Here is a 23,918-nt window from a genome sequence, read left to right as displayed (position 1 = left end):
CCTTTGAAGTTATAGGAAGTTAAACAATAACTCAAATGGTCCTAAGGCTTATGACCCCTCAGGTCACACATCCTGGTACTCTCCTGGCGAATTGTCACAGCAATTTTTTTGACCCCCCTGAAAGTACCAGGATGAGTGACCTTGAAAACATGTATTATATATACATCAAAAGACAAGTCATTTTTCATAATTATCAACTATAGTTGTTCAGACTAAATCATAAGTACACCTGTATTATTTACAGACATTGATAGATTTGTGGCAGTATTCAGTGAAGATCATCTAAAATGTATTTAGCTCAGCGCTGTCAGATCGCCGTGCCTACAGAAATAATGAGAAGAAAACAAACATTTAAAATAGCAATAAAATAATCATATTAAGATATTTAAGAAATATAGGAAAGGCTAACACTTTCAAGAAACCAGGCTGCAAAACCAAGCAGCATGGCATGGTCCCATATAGACTCAATTTACAGTCTCTGTCTGTGTACATATAGACCGCTACATGTAGTTGCCTGTTTGTTATTATACACAGGAGCACAGAATCGAGAAACTTCGCAATACTGAGTTAAACTAATACATGTATATATTTTAGAATGGTGAGTTGTTTATCCCTGCTGTGTACAACCAGCCAATCATAGTCATTTTAGCTATCTTTCATCAAACAATTAATTGCATTATATATTTTCACATCTCTGAATGATTAATGAACACTGCAAAAGTTTCCCCAGTCTCTCTAGGCAACTGGCGAGCTGAGTCCGAGCAACAGTAGCACAACGGAACGTGACTGAAACCGAGTCTAGGTCCCATACAAGTAAAGCAAGATAAATATGCATTATTTTTAATTAGATCTACCCAATCATCATTCTACTGCCAATTAACTATTTATGTGGAAGATAGAATGTCATTAGCACCTATTTTGTTTGCAAAAGCATACGTATTAAGGTTAATGTTAAGGTGTGAGATGTGAATACCTAGCGATTATATAGATCCAGTCACCAACCGAGAGCAAACATGAATACTGTAAAAAGAAGAAACTTGCACAGCCAATACAATATTTAGATTTAGTGTGTAAAGTTGTGTGGAGCAAACTTATTATGACAAAATGGTTAGCTATACATATGTATATTGCAAACTTTAATGGTAAATTTGTTGAGGCAATCTACTTTAAGGCAATTTATCTTTATTTCACATGTTAGGCATAAAATTCTGATTCATAATCTGATGTATATTTATATATGGTTATATAGAATCCATATTATAACAATCATGTATGATCCACATATGCATATTGGATGAAGAGTTGATTCCGTGCAAGCCACTAGACTAGAGGTTCACAGTATCAAACGTAACTCAATTCTTCATTCAATATGGCACTGGAGTTCATTATTATGATATACTCTTAGTAAGAGTTTGGTGTTTAATCCACGATGGTTTGTATTATGCCCTAAACCCTGGAACAAGTATACACATAGTGCTGAAACATGCAGACGAACTTCATGTAATGCAATGTCCAAACATGGACAATGGTATGTCCTAATCACAGGAAGTGATTACATCACATGCACCTAATCCTAGTTGGTGTAGCAAATACCAATCGACAATACATTTTCAGCCAAGGTGATGGCTGAATAAAAAAACCTTGACTGGCGAAGATCACAACATGTTGAGATAAAATTACACCAGCATGTGGAAACTGATTATTTTTAAAATGTGAAGCTTGGTGGAAATGTGTCTGAAATGCAGACCAAGAACTCCCTGCATTAGTTACTGAATGACATGCTAGTCCATGGTTCTAAATCTCATAGTTTTTCCACATTTGTTTATGATATAGCTGATATGCAATACAACACTGATAAATAAAAAAAAATGTGTAAAGAAATCATTTAACATGCATTTTTTTATCCAAATTCTTTCTAAATAAAGGTGTCTTCTCAGTTTCATTGTTTTAACCCTATAAAATATGACTTTTTATCTCATTATACTGAGTGGCACTTACCCTCCTGTCACCACAACTAATATGCTACAGCCTACAAACTTATAAAACCCTTAACAACATGCAATCATGCTTGTTATAACAGGATCCATGTTTAAGTGCACGTTGGAAATAACATAAATATGTACCGATTATAGGTTACCTGGGCCAAGGCAGGTTCCCTGATACAGTAAAAATAATGACAACAAATTATAGCGATTATTACACAAATAAATAAAGGTGTCAGTTCATTGTTGTGTTCAAATGTGAATGTGAGTACAAACATCAGGCAAGAGCAATTGTACAAGACACTTGTCAGTGTTACATCATAGGCCTGGGTCACTTCTATTAGATATGTATTAGCAGTGTTACATCATAGGCCTGGGTCACTTCTATCAGATATGTATTAGCAGTGTTACATCATAGGCCTGGGTCACTTCTATCAGATATGTATTAGCAGTGTTACATCATAGGCCTGGGTCACTTCTATTAGATATGTACTAGCAGTGTTACATCATAGGCCTGGGTCACTTCTATCAGATATGTATTAGCAGTGTTACATCTTAGGCCTGGGTCACTTCTATCAGATATGTATTAGCAATGATACATCATAGGCCTGGGTCACTTCTATCAGATATGTATTAGCAGTGTTACATCATAGGCCTGGGTCACTTCTATCAGATATGTATTAGCAGTGTTACATCATAGGCCTGGGTCACTTCTATCAGATATGTATTAGCAGTGTTACATCATGGGCCTGGGTCACTTCTATTAGATATGTACTAGCAGTGTTACATCATAGGCCTGGGTCACTTCTATTAGATGTGTATTAGCAGTGTTACATCATAGGCCTGGGTCACTTCTATTAGATGTGTATTAGCAGTCTTACATCTTAGGCCTGGGTCACTTCTATCAGATATGTATTAGCAGTGTTAATCATAGGCCTGGGTCACTTCTATCAGATATGTATTAGCAGTGTTACATCATAGGCCTGGGTCACTTCTATCAGATATGTATTAGCAGTGTTAATCATAGGCCTGGGTCACTTCTATCAGATATGTATTAGCAGTGTTACATCATAGGCCTGGGTCACTTCTATCAGATATGTATTAGCAGTGTTACATCATAGGCCTGGGTCACGTACTTCTATTAGATATGTATTAGCAGTGTTACATCATAGGCCTGGGCAACTTCTATCAGATATGTACTAGCAGTGTTACATCATAGGCCTGGGTAACTTCTATTAGATATGTATTAGCAGTGTTACATCATAGGCCTGGGTCACTTCTATCAGATATGTATTAGCAGTGTTACATCTTAGGCCTGGGTCACTTCTATCAGATATGTATTAGCAGTGTTACATCTTAGGCCTGGGTCACTTCTATCAGATATGTATTAGCAATGATACATCATAGGCCTGGGTCACTTCTATCAGATATGTATTAGCAGTGTTACATCATAGGTCTGGGTCACGTACTTCTATTAGATATGTATTAGCAGTGTTACATCATAGGCCTGGGCAACTTCTATCAGATATGTACTAGCAGTGTTACATCATAGGCCTGGGTAACTTCTATTAGATATGTATTAGCAGTGTTACATCATAGGCCTGGGTCACTTCTATTAGATGTGTATTAGCAGTGTTACATCATAGGCCTGGGTCACTTCTATCAGATATGTATTAGCAGTGTTACATCATGGGCCTGGGTCACTTCTATTAGATATGTATTAGCAGTGTTACATCATAGGCCTGGGTCACTTCTATTAGATATGTATTAGCAGTGTTACATCATAGGCCTGGGTCACGTACTTCTATTAGATATGTATTAGCAGTGTTACATCATAGGCCTGGGTCACTTCTATTAGATATGTACTAGCAGTGTTGCATCATAGGCCTGGGTCACTTCTATTAGATATGTACTAGCAGTGTTACATCATAGGCCTGGGTCACTTCTATTAGATGTGTATTAGCAGTGTTACATCATAGGCCTGGGTCACTTCTATTAGATGTGTATTAGCAGTGTTACATCATAGGCCTGGGTCACTTCTATCAGATATGTATTAGCAGTGTTACATCATAGGCCTGGGTCACTTCTATCAGATATGTATTAGCAGTGTTACATCTTAGGCCTGGGTCACTTCTATCAGATATGTATTAGCAGTGTTACATCTTAGGCCTGGGTCACTTCTATCAGATATGTATTAGCAATGATACATCATAGGCCTGGGTCACTTCTATCAGATATGTATTAGCAGTGTTACATCATAGGCCTGGGTCACTTCTATCAGATATGTATTAGCAGTGTTACATCATAGGCCTGGGTCACTTCTATTAGATATGTATTAGCAGTGTTACATCATAGGCCTGGGTCACTTCTATTAGATGTGTATTAGCAGTGTTACATCATAGGCCTGGGTCACTTCTATTAGATGTGTATTAGCAGTCTTACATCTTAGGCCTGGGTCACTTCTATCAGATATGTATTAGCAGTGTTAATCATAGGCCTGGGTCACTTCTATCAGATATGTATTAGCAGTGTTACATCATAGGCCTGGGTCACTTCTATCAGATATGTATTAGCAGTGTTAATCATAGGCCTGGGTCACTTCTATCAGATATGTATTAGCAGTGTTACATCATAGGCCTGGGTCACTTCTATCAGATATGTATTAACAGTGTTACATCATAGGCCTGGGTCACGTACTTCTATTAGATATGTATTAGCAGTGTTACATCATAGGCCTGGGCAACTTCTATCAGATATGTACTAGCAGTGTTACATCATAGGCCTGGGTAACTTCTATTAGATATGTATTAGCAGTGTTACATCATAGGCCTGGGTCACGTACTTCTATTAGATATGTATTAGCAGTGTTACATCATAGGCCTGGGCAACTTCTATCAGATATGTACTAGCAGTGTTACATCATAGGCCTGGGTAACTTCTATTAGATATGTATTAGCAGTGTTACATCATAGGCCTGGGTCACTTCTATTAGATGTGTATTAGCAGTGTTACATCATAGGCCTGGGTCACTTCTATCAGATATGTATTAGCAGTGTTACATCATGGGCCTGGGTCACTTCTATTAGATATGTATTAGCAGTGTTACATCATAGGCCTGGGTCACTTCTATTAGATATGTATTAGCAGTGTTACATCATGGGCCTGGGTCACTTCTATTAGATGTGTATTAGCAGTGTTACATCTTAGGGCTGGGTCACTTCTATCAGATATGTATTAGCAGTGTTACATCATAGGCCTGGGTCACTTCTATTAGATATGTATTAGCAGTGTTACATCATAGGCCTGGGTCACGTACTTCTATTAGATATGTATTAGCAATGACACATCATAGGCCTGGGTCCCTTCTATTAGATGTGTATTAGCAGTGTTGCATCATAGGCCTGGGTCACTTCTATTAGATATGTATTAGCAGTGTTACATCATAGGCCTGGGTCACGTACTTCTATTAGATATGTATTAGCAATGTTACATCATAGGCCTGGGTCCCTTCTATTAGATGTGTATTAGCAGTGTTGCATCATAGGCCTGGGCAACTTCTATTAGATGTGTATTAGCAGTGTTACATCATAGGCCTGGGTAACTTCTATCAGATATGTATTAGCAATGTTACGTCATAGGCCTGGGTCACTTCTTTTAGATGTGTATTAGCAGTGTTACGTCATGGGCCTGGGTAACTTCTATTAGATATGTATTAGCAGTGTTACATCATAGGCCTGGGTCACTTCTATTAGATGTGTATTAGCAGTGTTACATCATAGGCCTGGGTCACGTCTATTAGATATGTATTAGCAGTGTTACATCATAGGCCTGGGTCCCTTCTATCAGATATGTATTAGCAGTGTTACATCATGGGCCTGGGTCACTTCTATTAGATATGTACTAGCAGTGTTACATCATGGGCCTGGGTCACTTCTATTAGATGTGTATTAGCAGTGTTACATCATAGGCCTGGGTCACTTCTATCAGATATGTATTAGCAGTGTTACATCATAGGCCTGGGTCACCTCTATCAAATATGTATTTGCAGTGTTACATCATAGGCCTGGGGCATTTCTATTAGATATGTATTAGCAGTGTTACATCATAGGCCTGGGTCACTTCTATTATATTTGTATCAGCAGTTACAATTACACGTACAATGTAGTAAATATTACAAGTCTGAGCATGTATGGTAAACTATGAAGTGCAATCAATGACAGCCATCAATAAATCTTTGTGATACAGTGCAACAATGAGTCTGTCTATGTATGTATGACAAACTGTACAGTGCAGTGAATAACTCCTGTCAATTAGTTGACACATGGATTGATAACTTTTACCTTTTGCCATGTTTTAAATGAATGCATAGGAAGATGCATCCAAATAGAATACAGAGAGATCCAGTCACAATGTACGCCACACCAAGGAATATATTCTTTCCACCAAGCCAGGATGAGGTACTTATAATGATCCGTTTTGTACCTTCAAACATAGTGACGGGGTAAGCTGATAAGAAGTGGTTAAGTCATAAACATCATTCAACTTTAGTCATCTACACGAATGCATTTATAGGCAACTATGGAAGGTATACAGTGGCATTCGTGCATAGCAGCACTAGGCTTCCGCTAATACTTCAGGGGTGCAATGCTGAAATACGTTTAAACTTGACCACAAAAAATGTCACTTTTAACCACGAATGGCAACAAGACTAATTTAAAACCATGAATGACTATGATGAAATGGTCATCATTTAAAAACACAAAGCAAAGTATCAAACATCTGTGAAGCATTTGATCTATTAGTTGCGCATGCACTTACATAAATGACGCAAGTGTGTCTATGGTCAAAATAAGTTGTATGTTAATGATCTTGTATACAGTTGAAGCAAATACTGGTTCATATGCATTTCATTGAAGATAGGCTACTAATACAGTGAATACGGCAACTTGCTTATCAATATAAAGGGCATTTTATATTATTACTGTTTCCCTGTATATGAAGTAACTAAACAAACAAAAAATGCCACACAGCCAAAACTAATTTTTTCTTAGCGGAAGCCCAGTAATAACCATCAATGCTGCATATGGAATAAAATGAATTCAAATCTTGTATAAGAATACATGAGAATTCTTACAATTTGAAGACTTAATGAAGTTCATGAGGATAAAATTTCACTAAGGATGCTGCGACTCCTATTGAACGCTTACTGCTATAAAATTTAATCTCTTTCACTGTGTTGCATAATTCATGAACAATTTGGGATGCATTGAGTTACAATTTGGGCATGATTTTGCAAAAGTGGGTGTGGTTTCTAAAATATGGGTATGGTCATTATTTGATTTTTGACGTTTTCCTAACTCGATATTCGTAACTCAGCGTCCGTAACTCAAACAATTTAGCATCTTGTTAAATAGACCATTTTCCGTTCACTGCGAGAATCACGCGTTATGCGTGAAATCGAACGTAAAAACAGGACAAACAAAGGTCATAGCGTCGTAGTGGCGTCAAACATCGCGTGGGATTCGACAAACGCGAAGTACTTTCGGGGACATTTCCATGCTTAATAATGTGCTGTCCACATTTCATGATAGGCAATTTCGATTAAGTGAGGGTATTCGGAAGCAATATTCCCCTGTCGAAGATCGGCTGGTCGGTGTGAGTTACGAAATAAAGAAATTCTAGTTCAAAATCAAATTGTTCGACTTTTGCGGCAGACGTTCGACGGCGTTTTTCATACATCTCGCGAGATCTCGGAATTGTACGGAAAATCACCTATTGAAGCGGTTTAAGAATCCATAGATTTCATAAGATTTGAGTTTTGCACCACAATCACAATCTCTAACAAAGCACTAGTGTAATCCCTCTAATATTGAAAACAACGTTTTTGCAAAGAATGACATGCTTCTATTTCAAACCGTTTCAATTAATATGATACCAGAACAAGTAAGTAAGCCTTAGGTTTGGAAAAAAACAAAAACATCTGGATTTTAGATGGCAGACTGATAAATTTAGAGTGAGTAGTAAGGTGAGTAAGTTTTCTAATATTGCCAATGGTTGAATCAACTTCATTTTTGACATATTCCACATCTGAGATGATGCTGTTCACTATTTGATTCTCAAAATGATATATTATTATTTTTTTTCAATTTCGGGTACTTAACGAAATGCTTCTACATGTGAAACAGCCCTGCTTTTAAAAATTTTACATTGTAGTAAAATTGTAGTACAAGACCTGTTCAGTACAATTGTAAATAAAAAGAGAGGGAAGGGAATCTATCTACTTCTGAAAGGATACCATACTGGATGTTTGCTTCATACAGACCATCAGGTAAACTATGCTCAAATATTGAGTTCGTTTGATGGTCAATACGCCGATACAATTTCCTGAAGTACGGTAATGCAGCTGTACGCATCCACACAATGAAGTCTTCGTTCTCATATCCATTGTTATCTGGATCGTCTGGATCCAGCTCGTACACAAATTTATGCCAATTGGGAGGATGGTAAGTGCCCTCAAATGCTACAATGTAATACATAAATCTGTGAGTTAAATCTGTCACATTGGATATTGAGTTTTTGAGCAGTATGTCACGTAAGGCATCAAACTTGCCACACTGGGTTGTCAAATGTGCCACATTGGATGTCAATTGGTTGTAAAATCTGTCACATTGGATATCATATTGGATGTCAAATCTGCCATATTAGATGTCAAATTTGTCACACACATTGTACACTTATTCTGCCATATTGGATGTCAAATCTATCACATTGGATATCAAATATGTCACATTATATGTAAAATCTTTCACGTTGCTCATTAAATCTGCCATGTTGGATGTCCAATTTGCCATATTGGATGTCAAATGTGTCACACATATTGTACATTTAATCTGCTACATTGGATGTCAAATCCATCATTATGGATGATACAACCATTAAAAAGCATTTCAAACTTACCCACAGAATGATTGTATCCACTTGGATTGTTGAATTTAGTACTCTTGTCTGTTGTCCAAGCAATGTCATTGTATTTCACAGGCACAGGAGTGTTCATGTTGTTATGAACACCCAAATATGTCAGTGAAATGGAATCTATGAGAGAAGTAACAATATAATTTTGCATTTATTAGCTGTTTTTACTTTTATTTGTACTTAAAATCTGGTGGCCTCTGTCACTTCAGTGAATAAAATACTTTATACTCATTATTGAGGTGAATGTGTAAATTTGTATACACTACTAAAAAATACTTTATTTTAGCAGGAATTAATTTTCGCTGAAAACACTTTTTGGGTGTTTTGTATGGAATTTATTTTCACTGATTTTTGACGAGTTGGATGTAAAATATAGGAAAAATTGTATATTCTAGCTGAATTTTATTTTCACTGAATCATTCCATTCCATAGCATTTTACGGTATATTGTTGAGAATCTTCTGGTTGCAAGTCAGTATATTAAACTACAGTCCTTTAGAATTATTCAAATTCACAATTGATGTGCATGGCACTTCTTAAAAGTAACATTTCAATTTTTTTTTTTTGAAACTAATTTACAAAACTCTCCTTTCAAAACTGTTAAATATAAATATAATATGCTCTTGTTAAATCATCACTAATTTCAGTTTTTGGAATATTGCCTCCAGCATAATTGTTTATGTTGTATTCTGCAAGACCATCCCCATGAACAATACATACACAATGTTGATCATACACACTGAGTTAGGAGGCTTTGTTTGTGTTTGAAGGGCAGTTACATTGTCAGAGTATTTTTCTAAGGCATAAGACCCTCCAGTAACCTCAAAATAAAACGAGTGGAAAGTGAGGGCAGAATATGTACTGTTAATATACTGTAGAATACTTTATTTTCGCTTTGAATTTATGTTCGCAATTTTCGCAGAAGGGATGATTCCGTGAAAATAAAATCCAGCGAATATACTTTTTTTCCTATATTTCACATTCAACTAATCAAAATCAGTGAAAATAAATTCCATACAAAACACCCAAAAAACCTTTTCAGCAAAAATAAATTATTTCACAGTATTGTTCAGGTGTATAATTTTAACACAGATTATGTTTATCTTGTTGTGGTAGTAATGTCTCATTTGTAGGAATGGGGGGGTTAAGCTGTTTAGGAAGAAGTGTAAAAGACAAGTGGGGTAAATCAAATATACAGTGTTTAAAAATCATAATTTTTTGTTGATGATTACCAGTACATAATATTTTTTCTTCAAAATTTTAAGTATAATGAATATTAACCAATAATAATTAATATTGTGATATTAATCACCTAATGAATATCATTATAGGAAGTTTATTAAATAAATCTATACATAATGGTAATTAGTATGCTAATATATGCAAATAGGTATGCAAAATAGCCATAGTGAAATACACATGTACAGCTGTATTTGTCTGTATACATGCTAATCAATAGTACACACAATGAAAACATAAGCTACATATTATACACAATGTAACCAATAATGGAACAGTATCAAGATTGATAGACTAATTATAATATAATGATTTCCTAATATTTATGAGATAAATCACCATGGTGATCAATAAATAATTAATGTCATGCACGACAACTGCTTCTTAGTCCCCCCAAAAAAATGATAATGTTTCTGGTCAATGCACACAACAGTTAAAAATCTGTGCGATGAGATAGTAAAACTGAAAGAATAATTAAATTTGTTGAAAAATCTAAATTATGAGCATCATTTTAATTTAAACACCTCCATCAATTTGGGTACTGTAAAATACTTTATTTTAGGTTGGAATTAACTTTCACTATTTTTGGTGAAGGAATGATTCAGTGAAAATAAAATATACCCTTTTTCCTATATTTTACATTCAACTTGTCAAAAATCAGTGAAAATAAATTCCATACAAAACACCCAAAATGTCTTTTCAGCAAAAATTAAATCCAGCTAAAATAAAGTATTTTACAGTAAGTAAATTTGACCAGAAAATGCTTATCCTTGGACTTGCATGCCATAAGCATCTAGACTACATACTTGACAGGAGAGTACATACCATTAAAGAAACTGTTGGATATAGCTCCACAGGGAGCAACAGGTAAAGTTGTATTGGTTCCAGGAACTGTAGTCTCTCGAAATGGCTCACAGTACTCAGATAACTGCGAGACAGATTCTGTCTTGTCGCCAGTTAGTTGATAATCATCACGAGATCTAACATAACGACGATGATTCTGATAGTAATTGGTCAGGCCATAATATAAATATACTGGACCCTACAAAGAAATCATCAAAGAATTATTATTATACATTGGTGTGTGGCAATCGTTGGTTTCCATACTACAAATGTACTTTGGACATGTCAGTGCAATTCACCTTCTCACAATCATTTTCTCATTGGGAAAACTTAGCTAGTCTGGCAACATTTGCTGATCTTTATAGTTTTCTTTTTAACTTGCTAAATGATATAAAAAGACTTTATTTCACATAAGGTGAACATTTTCACATTTACTAGTTGATGGCAACAGCAAAATAGTTTAAAGCCGGAGGGTCGTCACCTGCGTACTGGCAGGAATTGAGTCCCAAGCGACGATAACAACACAGGCTAAAACGCAAAGATTCAAGGGCAGACGCTTGTTTGTGGACAATGACACGCTAAGGCCATCTCGCTTGAAGAGTTTTAAGATCAGCTGCTGACATTGATCAAAATTGTGTTCAAATAATGCATAAGCAATTCTGTGGAAAGACAAATAACAAACTGACAAACGCCATTACAACATGCTACATGTGTAAACCACTTTATATATGCAAGAAATAAATTTCCCCGAATTCCTGAAGTCAAGAAAACCTAGAAATTTTGCAGCAGTGAACATTTCATTCATCAGTAGCTTGAAATTGCATTCCTTTGAATGTTTTCAATTATTTCATAGAGGTGTGAAGGACAGCATGTCATACTGTATTTGCTCATTTCATGGCACATGTGCTAATGTGAATTAGAGGCGATTTTATGACCAGAATAAATCATATTTCAATGATTCATACACACACAATGAACCAGGCTGAAATATGAATTATAACACGTTGACATCTTTACACACATTGCCCTTGGGGAACAGAAGGCCAGAGGAGAAAGTGAACCTTCCCTTCATCTCCAATGCATTCCTCCGTAAAGTAGCAATCAGGAAACTCAAAACTTATTTATTGACAGAAGTTAATGATCTTTAAATACTTACCGCAAAATTTTCAGTTATCTCAAATTGTACTTTACAATTGCAGAATGTACCTAAATTACTCATGTTCAACACGTATTGTGAGCACGGTAGAGAGGAATTAACTGTTACATTGCCATCCTGATACGGTTCCTGAGTGCACTCAGTATAGTCTAACTGCAACTCATGCACCTATAAAAAATGATATCCACAAACATATACATGACAAACTAATATTTATTATACATCTGACAACACAAAAACAATAGAATTTACCATTCTGTAAAGAGCCGTATCAGCACTAATTTCAAAATGTTTGCTGTTAGTATGAACGTTTGAATTTACCTGTATCAGATGTAAACTACGTCACTAAGACTATTGACGCCACATTCAAACACTTCCCCTTCTTAACATTGGACAAAGAAATGCTTTAGCGTGCAACGGAAATGAAATCCCGCTCCTGAACACAAATGTACACACAACGCAAAACATTTATGGTTACCATTTCAGACTATGATCACTAAATTTTTCGTACTTTGTTGTATTCTTGTGATAACCTCATGGTGTTATTGTTTGCTAACAATGTGCAAAAGTAAATATTACAAGCCTATACTGGAATTACATGTAGTTCGATTCAAATTTAGCTGTTGTGCGCAGATAATGACAATAAACAATGAAAGAATTATCTTGCAGTTCCAGGGAAAGACACAAGACTAGCTTTTTGAATCTGAAAAAGTTTCACACACTGAATGGCTTCCATGATTACGTTCTATTTTTAGGTAGATTTCATAATCATAATAGCTCAAGAGGCACAGTTCTCATTTCCAAATGTAGTAGCCCGACTAGACTTTTACAAATTAATGACACTGCGTTTCACATCCACCAGCTTTTCAGTTTCAGTTATAGATGTCTTACATTGAACAAAGCAAAATTTATTTATACGTGTATGTTCTTACACTTGTTTGCATGGTTATGCCTACCTAACCTGATAGACATTTCCTACCCAGTAAGCCAAAATACCAGCTTTAAAAAAGGAATTTTGGTAATTTCAAGTCCTGACAATCATGACATGTGTGAGACATGCTGTTCAAAAGAGTACAGAGGACTTACATTTTCAGATGTGATGAGAAGTCCAATTCCCAAAGGAATAAATATGATGCCTATAATAAAGAAAGTTGGCAGTACTGTGCCTGCTGTGAGGATGGGTTGCCAGGCTGGTAACCTCTGTTGTTTGAAGGCAGTGGCTGGAATAAAAACAGGACATCACATGAAGTAATTAGATGTAGAAATATTTAGTAAAATATTTGACAATATTTAGCATAATATTTGACAATGAACATTTTATTAATACCAACTACCGCGAACTGCGTAATTTTCACTACTAGGATTTGATTTGCCATTCATGAGGACAATGTTTTGCAAAATTCATTGACACTATGTCATATGACCCCAGACAAAATTTTCGCCATTACAAAATTCCACTGACTTGCGATATTCATAAATTTTTTTCACTCACAAAATAAAAGCAATTTACAGTATATACCAATGTACAGCATAGCAGTGACTCAATGTCATAGAACTTTACAAAGTCTCAAGAATTTAGCATGCAAGTTTAGCAGAGAAAAACTTGCAAATCAATCCTACATGTACAGACACTATTATACATATGTACCACTGTAAACTGACAACAGACTTTTAAAGGTAGAGTGAACCAAGTGAGTATTGGTCACCAAATCCGGGAGAAGAATAACGCACTGGAGAGGAACACTTGTAGCTAAGATGTTTATTGCTCAACTGCTAGGCCTGGAACTGAGTCTAAATACTCAGGAGATGTTCCATACAATGTATCAATATCATTATGCAAATAAGTAAACTAAATGTCATAGCCTCAAATCATCACAACCACTTATAACACTACTTTACCCATCCAAAGTCAGGATCACATATGATATAAAGATGGACCAAATAATTCTGAAATATTGCCCTGTTCACTTTTTTTGTGTTTCCATAACAACTTGCCTGCCTTGGTGATATGCTAAATACAAAATTCTTTCCTATAAAACTCCTATAAACAATAATTATCATACACGCCCTTATGAGATAATGAACATTGTCAGCAATGATTTGAAGATAGAGCCTCCGTACAAGTCACATCTCTCACACAACAAATTTACATGGAAAAGAACATGTACTACTAGTACTACTGTAAAGTACTTAATTTTCACTCAATTTATTTTTCGCTAAAGGAATGAATCTGTGAAAATAAAATCTAGCGACTATATTATTTTTCCCTATATTTCACATTCAAGTCATCAAATACAATGAAAATAAACTTCATAAAAAACAGCTGAAAAGTCTTTTCAGTGCAAATCAATTCCAGCTTAATTATACTATTTTTTACCATGACTTTGCGAGCAAAACTACTACAATAATTTGTAAACCTTTACTGTCAGCGTTACAGCGTATACTCATGGTGTGATTGGTACTGCACATGACAGACTGCTTTATGCAAGTGCATTTGTGACGTTTTACCAATTTGTTTTTCAATTTTTTTACATTGGCGCACAGTCCCTCTATCATGATAGAGGGACTGTGATAGAGGGACTGTGATTGGCGTGATCATTGATTTACGTAAACAAACTACAACATTGTTTATGGCTAAAAAAACAGCTAGGATTAGTCTGCAGAAATCAAAGACAATAGTAAAGGTGTGGAAATCAAGCATGGCAGTAATGATTTTTGAGCGTGGTGGTGTCGCAGACAACCATGACGGTCTCTCAGAGGAGCATGGTGGAACCGCCACGCTGTTTTGTAGCCTGGGGAGAACGATGCTATGACAAGGTAGGTGTGGTACTATAGATATCATTATGACATCACCCTACTAGTCGGCAATGAAAAGCGGGTCACACTATCAACACTAACAGCATTACACATTAATTTACTAGTTACTCATTCAAACACATCAGCTAAACAAGTATTTTACAAATTAAACTACAAATATACATATTAATGACACCTGCTTTAAAATTAGAAATTTACGTATTTATCTTTTTTTTAAAAAAACTTGTATATATTCACACTATTACAAGTGTTTTCTTTAAATAACTACTGCATAGAAAAAAAAAATCGTCGGATACGAGAACGGTGGCTAATTATGTCGTACGTCAATTTAGCGTTGTTAACACTTGAATAATAAAATAATAATCGATACTTTGTCATTGTCAAATTTACATGCAGTACATCAGTAATTAGTAACCACGGTGTTAGGCACACGCGCAAAATAAATGATCCGTTTTCTTCGAATATTGTTTGTTTTGATCAAACTTCCACATATATCGTACCTTTAGGTCTTCTACTTTCCTGCTGTTCTTCTTCCTCTTCTTCTAACGGTTGTTCGCTTATATTATTTTCACCTAGGTTCGCCGCGGCCACCGAGGCGGCAGTTGCTGCACGGACTTCCGCCATCTTTGCTATTTATTCGGCGTGACTGACTGTATCGTGACTATTTTAGTACAGGTTTCAAAAATAAATATGCCATATGGAATTATATAACTATAAAATTGTTATACACGTTTAAATCATGAGACTTAATTTTCTGATAATAATAATGTTCCGGTCATTCAGTTTATGACATTTATTTCGAAGTTCAAGCTTTAAATTACAGAGTTACACAATTTACCTATTCTCTCGATAGGTGGCGCACTTGCTAAGCTGCGCTGTGTGGTTCGTGTGGTTCCGATCATAGAGCTAAAACGATATCACCTCGTCCCATTGCTATACAAAACGAATAGACTGGTTTATTTAGTTGACTATTTATTTCATGCCAACTTCATATATTCTAGACAGAAAAAATAGATAGATATAAAAAATATATATCCCATCACTTTTGAATTTACAATGATTAGTTCGCTGAATTAAATTAAAAAAATTGTAAGTTATACCATTATCGCTTTGCAGAGAACAATGACTTGCGAAAGCGAGCCAGTGTCAAGCGGCGAGAGGTTAAAGGTTAATTGATCGCAGTGGAGTTCTATATATACGGGCGTTATTCAACCACTAAAACTTGTGATTGGTCAAGTTGTTTTCATCGCCATTTGAAATTTATAAATATTTTTTATAAAACAAATTTACACCTACATACAACAGTTTCAGAAAGTCCATTTAAAAGAAATTTACGGTTTACAGACATAAAACATGCAAGTGAACTAAATAATTTCATTATGTTGTGTCTTTCAGTGTCGAGCTATTTTGGGAGGACGACTTCCATTATAACATTTATGGTCAGTTTAGTAAGTGTGCTCATCACAGCATTGTTTGGGTTTTGCGGAATAAATTGCTGAAAATTTGCTACATTCTCTTTCATTTTGAAAATGTTCGGAGAAGTTAAAAACATTTCAAAACAAATCTATCTTCGATAGCCAAGGTTCGTTTATGCGGCCATACGTCTCATCACTACACCTTTGATGCATATTCGAGTACGCCCTCTCTGGCAATACTAAAGATGTTTTCTTATAGCTGCATCACGGACGAAATTGCACAGTAGAAGATTTTCTTCCAAGTCAGAGATCTGGTACTTGGGGGCTAAAAATCCAACTAATTACATCAATTCAATCTACTAATTTGTTTCCCCATTTCACTACACTAAACTAAAGAAACACAGCTATGAAGCACGACCATCGTGAACTGATGCGAGCTATATGCTCACAGTATAATAGATAGGTTTATGGTGAATTTATGGTGTATCTCTGGGGCAAGAACTGTGAACTGATAAGACTTTAGAAGTTAAAACAATAATTTCAGTATTTTGGATGGACTGACCCATGCTTGAGGCGGTTACTCCGTGCTGTATGTCGAAGGAACAGACACATGGAATCGACTGTGTTACCTGCGTCAAAAACGCATTGTAACCGGACGAAGTGATAATCTACACACAGTTCGACCGACTGTAGTTTTTGTTCAGTACTAGGCCACATACCGAAGACAATCCTGCCAAGTGGGAACTGTGCAGGCCAACAAAAATTCCGTTTCGAAATCGTCAACACAACGTGAATGGTACATTTTATTTATAACCAGTTGTCACATATTACGCGGAGTATTCATTCATTCATTCATGGAAGCACATATATATGCCGTACCATTCGAACTAGATGTTTTAACAACATGACATAAAAGTACTGACAACTAATTTGCATACAATGACAATGTGGCTCTACACACTTTCTAAATCGGACTGCACAGCTAAGTACAACAATGTGTACGCGTGGTATCTATGGCAACTGTCATTTAATGTAATGTTCTGAATATGACAAGATCGTCCTGATGTTTTTTTTGTATTCACTGTTATTCGCCTTATATTTATATTTGCATAAAATTGTAATTTTTATTAATTAGGTTTGGAATTTTCATATTGTATTGTTTCAGTGAATAATATTTACTAGATTATGAACAATTAAATTATCCTTTAACGTTGGACTGCAGTTTTAATCAGTGGTGCTGCACCGACAGTCACATTGTTTACCAAGCTTTTTTTGGATCAATCTAATTTTGCAGACATTCCTAGTACCTTAGGTGAATCGTCGAGTCGATAGCTATGGATAGCGAGTCTTCTGTGACCCGTTACAACAAAATCGCAGGCTTCGCACTATGACTTACGGATTATGGTTTGGCTCGCTATGTAATGTTACAAAGATCTTAATGTAATAGTGCACAGAGATTTTACTCTCCTCTTATATGCCAAATCATGGACAACAACGAAGATAAATTCCCCATCAACCATATCAGCAACATAGTGAATTGCGCTGCGTGATTGTCAGTTGAATTGCGCCCTCTACTGGTTGAGTGGTACAACTCTACCAATGTTACTCACATTCGCCATACCAATGCCTATAAATAGATCAAAACTACCCGGAAAAATAGAAGCCCGACTTCATCAGCAATATTCAAATTCGTCTTTGTTTTCTTGTTCCCCGTACTCCATAACGTATAATCGAACCAACACAGTTATGACGTATATTACCGAAGGACACATACGCGTGTCAACAACTGTTGAATTCCAATGACCCTAAACATACGAACTCATTTACATTTGAACACGATATAGTCATAATAAAAGCTGTCGCCGTTCAATTGGTACCGTGCACATCACTCATTTTCCGTAATTTTCTCGCTTGGTAGCCGCATGCGTACCACGAACGCCAGAGTTTGACACATCACACAGTGCAGAGCACAGTCACGCGTGAAGTAGCTAGCGCTTATTTTTTTTATCGGTTATATGTTCGATTTAGAAATGTACACGCTTGGTTTACACGCTTCCATACCGAACGTATTGAGCACGTGTATGTGAAGACATAATGCTCGTGTAATGTATTCATCCCCGTGCTCGTGTGGATCATCATTTTATAGTCATCACGGTAGGTATTTTAACTTATTATCAATTGAGCTCAGTTTTAAAGACTTTCACCGCACGAATTACTTGCATCCTGTATTCAAAGAAACGTGTGTATAAATAACTTCCACAAACCACTGAAAATCCGGATGTTTGAGTCTGATTTGAGCAAAACACACACACACACACACACTCTCTATGTAACGGAGATCAAGAGTTTATCGAATACGTCATTTATACCATCGCCCATGTTGACGACTGTCTTTAGTAGCGGCTGTCGAATTTTACTTGTAAGTATTCTTTAAATAATTGTCGAACAAAAATACGAAGAATTGCAGCTGTTTGTCTGAAAGCTAAGATGACATTGAATGTTAAACGCTATACAACCAAGGACAACGTCGATGTAGTTATTTGCATTGAAATGTTAAAATATTTTAAAACTCTTCGAAAAAGTTCTCGTGTGAAATTCTGCGTTGCGGTGGGTTTCATCTACGTGATATCGATGTGACGCTCTGATATGGATATAAAATAAAGATCAACATATGTTGTCCTCAAAAACAAAATAATGTTGTTGCCGAGACCTGTGACCTTATGGAACGTTTCATGTGCATACCATATACGCTGACTCATTATAATACACAATACGTCCCTGGTTTTATGAGGAGCAGACTTGTGAACAGTCTGTACCGATGTCATCGTGTGTGCCACGAACGCAAAACCATGATTTATTGTGATGATGGTGAAAAGTATTTTATCTTCGTAACCCCCAGATTCATGGTATGGTATTATTTTTTCAACATGAACCATCGATGTTACCGATAATATTACTCCATTCATTACAATATTCTCTGTATTATTAACGGCGTACATATATGCTTTTGTCGAATTATCGAAATCGATCACTATATCAAACATCTCGCTATAAGACATACGTGCTCATACAAGCCTGTAACAAATATTATGGAATCTAAAACACGACTTTATATTTTGGCCTGAAAATTTAAACAATTTGAATAAAAAAAAAAATCTTAACGAGAATTTTTTGAACAGCTTCAATCTACGTGACGGGGTTGTCCTATGTGAATGTGGCGTGAGCAGAAAGAATGCCATCATTGCATAATAAATGGAAGTCAATTTAAAGATTTTGGTTACTGGGACAGAATTATATTTCATCGCCGAACTGATACGGTTTTGGGGTCGCCAGTTGATGATTATAAAACATCCATTATTGAATTTGTGCATTCGTTGTGGTTTTATAAGCGCAATTCGCTGCTGGCAAACCGCTTACTCAAGGTTATTAAGGCTCCATGCAAGTATCTTATTTCAAGAAATGGAACATCCTTCCCGGTTTTTCATGGCTGTTCATCCCGAATCATTTATTTTTAGTAGCTGGGTGAAGGTTTCTTGAAGATCAAATTACAAGAGTAACATAGGCTAAATGTGTTGAGTACTTCTGTCGACCTTTATTTCAAAGGTCGTCCTGTATAGTTTGTATTAATGTGGGGATTTTATGCTGATTTACGTTAGTGTTTTGGTCCAAAAAAAAAAAACTTAATCATTGAAATTATTTCTTTCCGAAATGAAAATCTGTGTCGCCACCCACCGTAAGGACTCGCAAACCTCTCTTCCAAAATGTGGCTCTTTTTTTATCATAAGTCGGCTGGAAATGTGGATCCCATTATCAGTCGTGGAAATAAAAACCCTCGACCGAGATAACGACTGTAGTTGACGATTAGAGGAAATAAATAACGAACTCCACAACTCTTGATGCATGGGGTCCGATGATCGAGTTTGTTACCGTGGACCCACACGTCCGATTACATTCTCGTTGATTTACAAATATTGAATTTCAAATTCGCGAAAACGTGACTGGTAGCAGTTGACCTATTGCATTAAGGGTCACTTTCTGGACTGTATCAGTAGTAGTCGAAAGACGTATCGGTTCGCACATTGTACAGTTAGCCGAGATAGCACATTCAGGTATGTGAACTCTTATTAAATGAAAACGGGAACCAGTGAGATGAAAGTGTGAAGACAAGTTGGATAGATATTCCGGCATAAACCGGTCATATTTAAAGGTCCTGGAATAGTTTTTGAATTTCATCGGTTTCCGCTCAGAAGCTGTAAAGAAAAGTTGACACGATTAAACAAATTATGTGTCAGATAAGATATGCCATGTCTTCATCGTGAGTATGTGCACGCACTTAGAATGTCGATGGTCATAACACAATATTATACTGTCCACATTCGCCTGTTGCCAATAACTAAACCGGATATTAGTAATCCCCGAGGTTCTGACTCGACCTCGACTTTGTATATACCAAGTGATGCAGTTACGTCTAGTAAGGAACACGCGGGTTAATAATAACCCGTCTTAGTTATGGGTAACAGGCAAATGATATCGTTTCGTGCGAAGACTCACAAACATGTATTTACATTACAAATTTGGATATTTTATTCTGAGCTAAAAATACCCGTTTATTGGTAGTTTATCTGTGATATCTGATAAAATGTGATAATTCATCTTTTCTTCACCTGTTGAGTTCTCACAATGTTGATGTGGTCGCTTCAGTGGATTTCAATGGGTTGGCTAGTTGGCGAATTGTAACTTTCCGAACGATGAAATTGGCATGAGGAACGAAGGTTTTGTGTTTAGGCTAGCCTTTGGAACGATGGTTTTGTTTTTTATAAACAAGACGTCAGAGATAATGGATGACGCAAAAACTCAGTCTACCGGGTGATCGAAAATAATAATAAAACAAAAAACGTCAGTGCAGACTCTATAATAGCCTGAAGACTGTCGAAAATTGAATTTACGAGCAGTTGCATAGAACTTGAGATGAAAGAAATCGACAGTGTTGTTTTGTGGACGATAGTCACTTACGCGTAGAAGTTTACGAGCAAGCGACATTCGAACACACACGTACGTAAATAAATTCCTATATGAAAATGACAAAGATTTCTTAACCTTAAATGTCGGTAGTCGTCGCGCACGCATGCGCGAGATATATAAACAAAGATGGCGACTTTGACTTTTGCGCAGATCAACGAGTACAAACTGAGACATTACCAATTAGGCATTTTTAGGTGATTGGAAGGTATCGAAGGAGTCACTGGCGGTATTCAATGCAAGTCGTGCCCAGATCAAAACTCATACTTGTGATTTCGATTAGAAAAGCACATTGGATTGTGAGAAATTCAAAGTTTATCAACACAAATGTCGCACATGCGTGGCGCGACGACTACCGCCCTTTAAGCGAGAAAATATAGGGTTGTTATGAACACTATTGTCAGTGCAAAGCTGGTGGTTTTTGTCACGACATGGCATACTGCATGTGCTTACACACATAAATTATAAAGATAATTTGTTCCTCTGAATGATATACAAATTATTATTCAAATTACCTAATTTCCATATTATAACTATGTAAATTAGCTAAATATAATATTTGTCACATACAATTTGGGACGAAAGGTAATACAGTAGTACAATCTATATTTTTAAGAGACCTATGTTTTGGTCTTTTTTTGAGGCAGAAATTATGTTTTTCATGAGTTTCAAGCATAGGCGTATATTTTAGAGAATAAAGTAATAACACTTTTTCTTTTCAGCCAAATTCTATAGATAATCGGTTCAGTATTTTAATCAACCGTATACAGTCGTCACTGCCATTCTGTTTTTTGGTGAAAAACTGTGAAATATTTCTTCAGTGTTTTCCATAGGCAGTAATAAACAGACATTTCTTCTATGAACGAATTTAATAGTGTAAATTTTGTAATATTTTTATACACCAACGAATTATGTCGAACGAATGATATGTACATCACCTTTTCGCCCTATTGTCACCGAGAAAAATTGTGAGATATTGAGGTACATGTAGGTATATATAACGGACATTTTTACTGAATTTTGAATATGATAACTTCGTATGTTGATTTCACTATTTCCCCGTGGCAAATAGGTAATAATAAACTTACAGGCTAACATTCGACTTAGTGTACCTTAGTTACACAACCACGAATAAGTACGACAAAATGGCGGATAATAATGACGCATCCAGGTAAAAATACCACGTGATGCAGAAACCAGCAAACGGAATGAAATTCAAAGTTCGATTCATTGAGATCGATGAATAAGGGACAACTCTTACTAATACCGTTCTGTAACCATGGCACGATTAACTTAAGTTGTCAATTTCGAATAGACAGAATTAGTGGGGGGACTTTAGACGTATGTTTATTGCTGTAATAATAACTTTGAAGGGAAATTGTTAATTTAATCAAACTCTCAATCACTTAATTTAACCTCAAAAAACAAAAGTGCCATACAGGGTGTTAATACTTCTGAACACAAATTACTGAATAAATTGTATATATCAAATTGAAAACAAATTACATGATTACAATTCATAGAACAGAAAAACAGGAAAGAAATGACAGCACGACATTCACACTGGGCAAATTTACAATTGCAATCAGAAAAAAACGATATTTTTACGATTTTTCTTTCAAAAGTATTTATAGATTGTCAACTGATTTGATGACCGCGTCAAGCTTTTTCCGCGATCTGGGAGTCAAATATGTAAATGAATGCAGGCCATATTTAGTAGACTAAGTATTAACAGATGGTCAATGTAAATTCTCATAACTCTTACACACATTCTTAAATTATATTATGTTGCTTTTGTAAAGACATATGGACAGCACGGGTCATTTGTAGCGGAGATTCGTAACTACACTTGTAATCAGAAAAGACAACTCTTAGCACCTAAAAAAGCCGAGCGGAGCTATTCTTATTACTGACTGTTCGTTGTCGTCACCGTCCGTCCGTATTTACATTTTCGACTGCTTTAATATCAGTCAACATTTTTGTCACTTTTGGTGACATTTTTTTAAATTTTTGACTTGAAAACTGCTTGCTTAATTGATTTTTGTAGGTAGGTACCCTAGCTGGTATTTTTATCTATCGGATTTGTTCATATTGTGGCGATATCTTGAATTCTCTAATTTTTAGTAGTGGGTATTCGTATCATTTTCAGTAGTAAAAACTATTTCTGACGATCTGTTTGTTTTGAGTTTCTAGACTGTGTTGCAACTAATATTGAATGAATAGACTGCAATGAATAAATCCATTGAGAGTTTCAGTTCAGCGTCCTTAGCCGCAATAAAACGTACATACACGTCGCATGGGACCCATGCCAAACACGGACGTTTTAAATCAAAAACTTAGAGTAACTGAACTAGATTATAAATCATGAACGTCATGTGTATATGTTTTTTTTTCGATTTTCAAAATGGCCGCCAGAGTTGGGCTTAACGGTTTAGCGAAATCACAAAGTTATTGTTTCCATAGAAATAAGTTCGGT

The 23,918-nt window shown here is 36.0% G+C and overlaps 2 protein-coding genes across 5 annotated transcripts in view; one reads left to right on the top strand and one right to left on the bottom strand.

Moving 5' to 3' along the window:
* Nucleotides 1-6,318: 6,318 nt before the first annotated feature.
* LOC100376197 (cell cycle control protein 50A-like) lies at nucleotides 6,319-15,890 on the bottom strand. The gene is made up of 8 exons (XM_085501392.1): nucleotides 15,847-15,890; nucleotides 15,509-15,669; nucleotides 13,278-13,411; nucleotides 12,192-12,359; nucleotides 11,018-11,234; nucleotides 8,940-9,074; nucleotides 8,278-8,502; nucleotides 6,319-6,488 (listed from the first exon to the last, which is right to left on the bottom strand). Exons 2-8 carry the CDS (start codon nucleotides 15,630-15,632, stop codon nucleotides 6,319-6,321), a joined length of 1,173 nt encoding a protein of 390 aa, XP_085357518.1. The 5' UTR covers nucleotides 15,633-15,669; nucleotides 15,847-15,890.
* A 2,401-nt stretch (nucleotides 15,891-18,291) lies between these two features.
* Nucleotides 18,292-23,918, top strand: part of LOC100376046 (ras and EF-hand domain-containing protein-like) — a 45,585-nt gene continuing 39,958 nt past the window's right edge. For 2 of the 4 annotated variants that reach the window (XM_085501391.1, XM_085501386.1), the window contains exon 1: nucleotides 18,292-18,577. The gene's annotated coding sequence lies outside the window, so the exon portion shown is untranslated. Of the gene's footprint in view, nucleotides 18,578-18,736; nucleotides 18,843-19,129; nucleotides 19,330-23,918 lie in introns of those variants that run through there. The other 2 variants (XM_085501387.1, XM_085501389.1) reach the window with 2 other exon arrangements.

Source organism: Saccoglossus kowalevskii, chromosome 7, assembly GCF_978046115.1.
Source record: "Saccoglossus kowalevskii chromosome 7, keSacKowa6.1, whole genome shotgun sequence".
NCBI lineage: Eukaryota > Metazoa > Hemichordata > Enteropneusta > Harrimaniidae > Saccoglossus > Saccoglossus kowalevskii.
The sequence above is the reverse complement of the archived record's forward strand: the minus strand, read 5'-3'. Positions and strand labels throughout refer to the sequence as shown.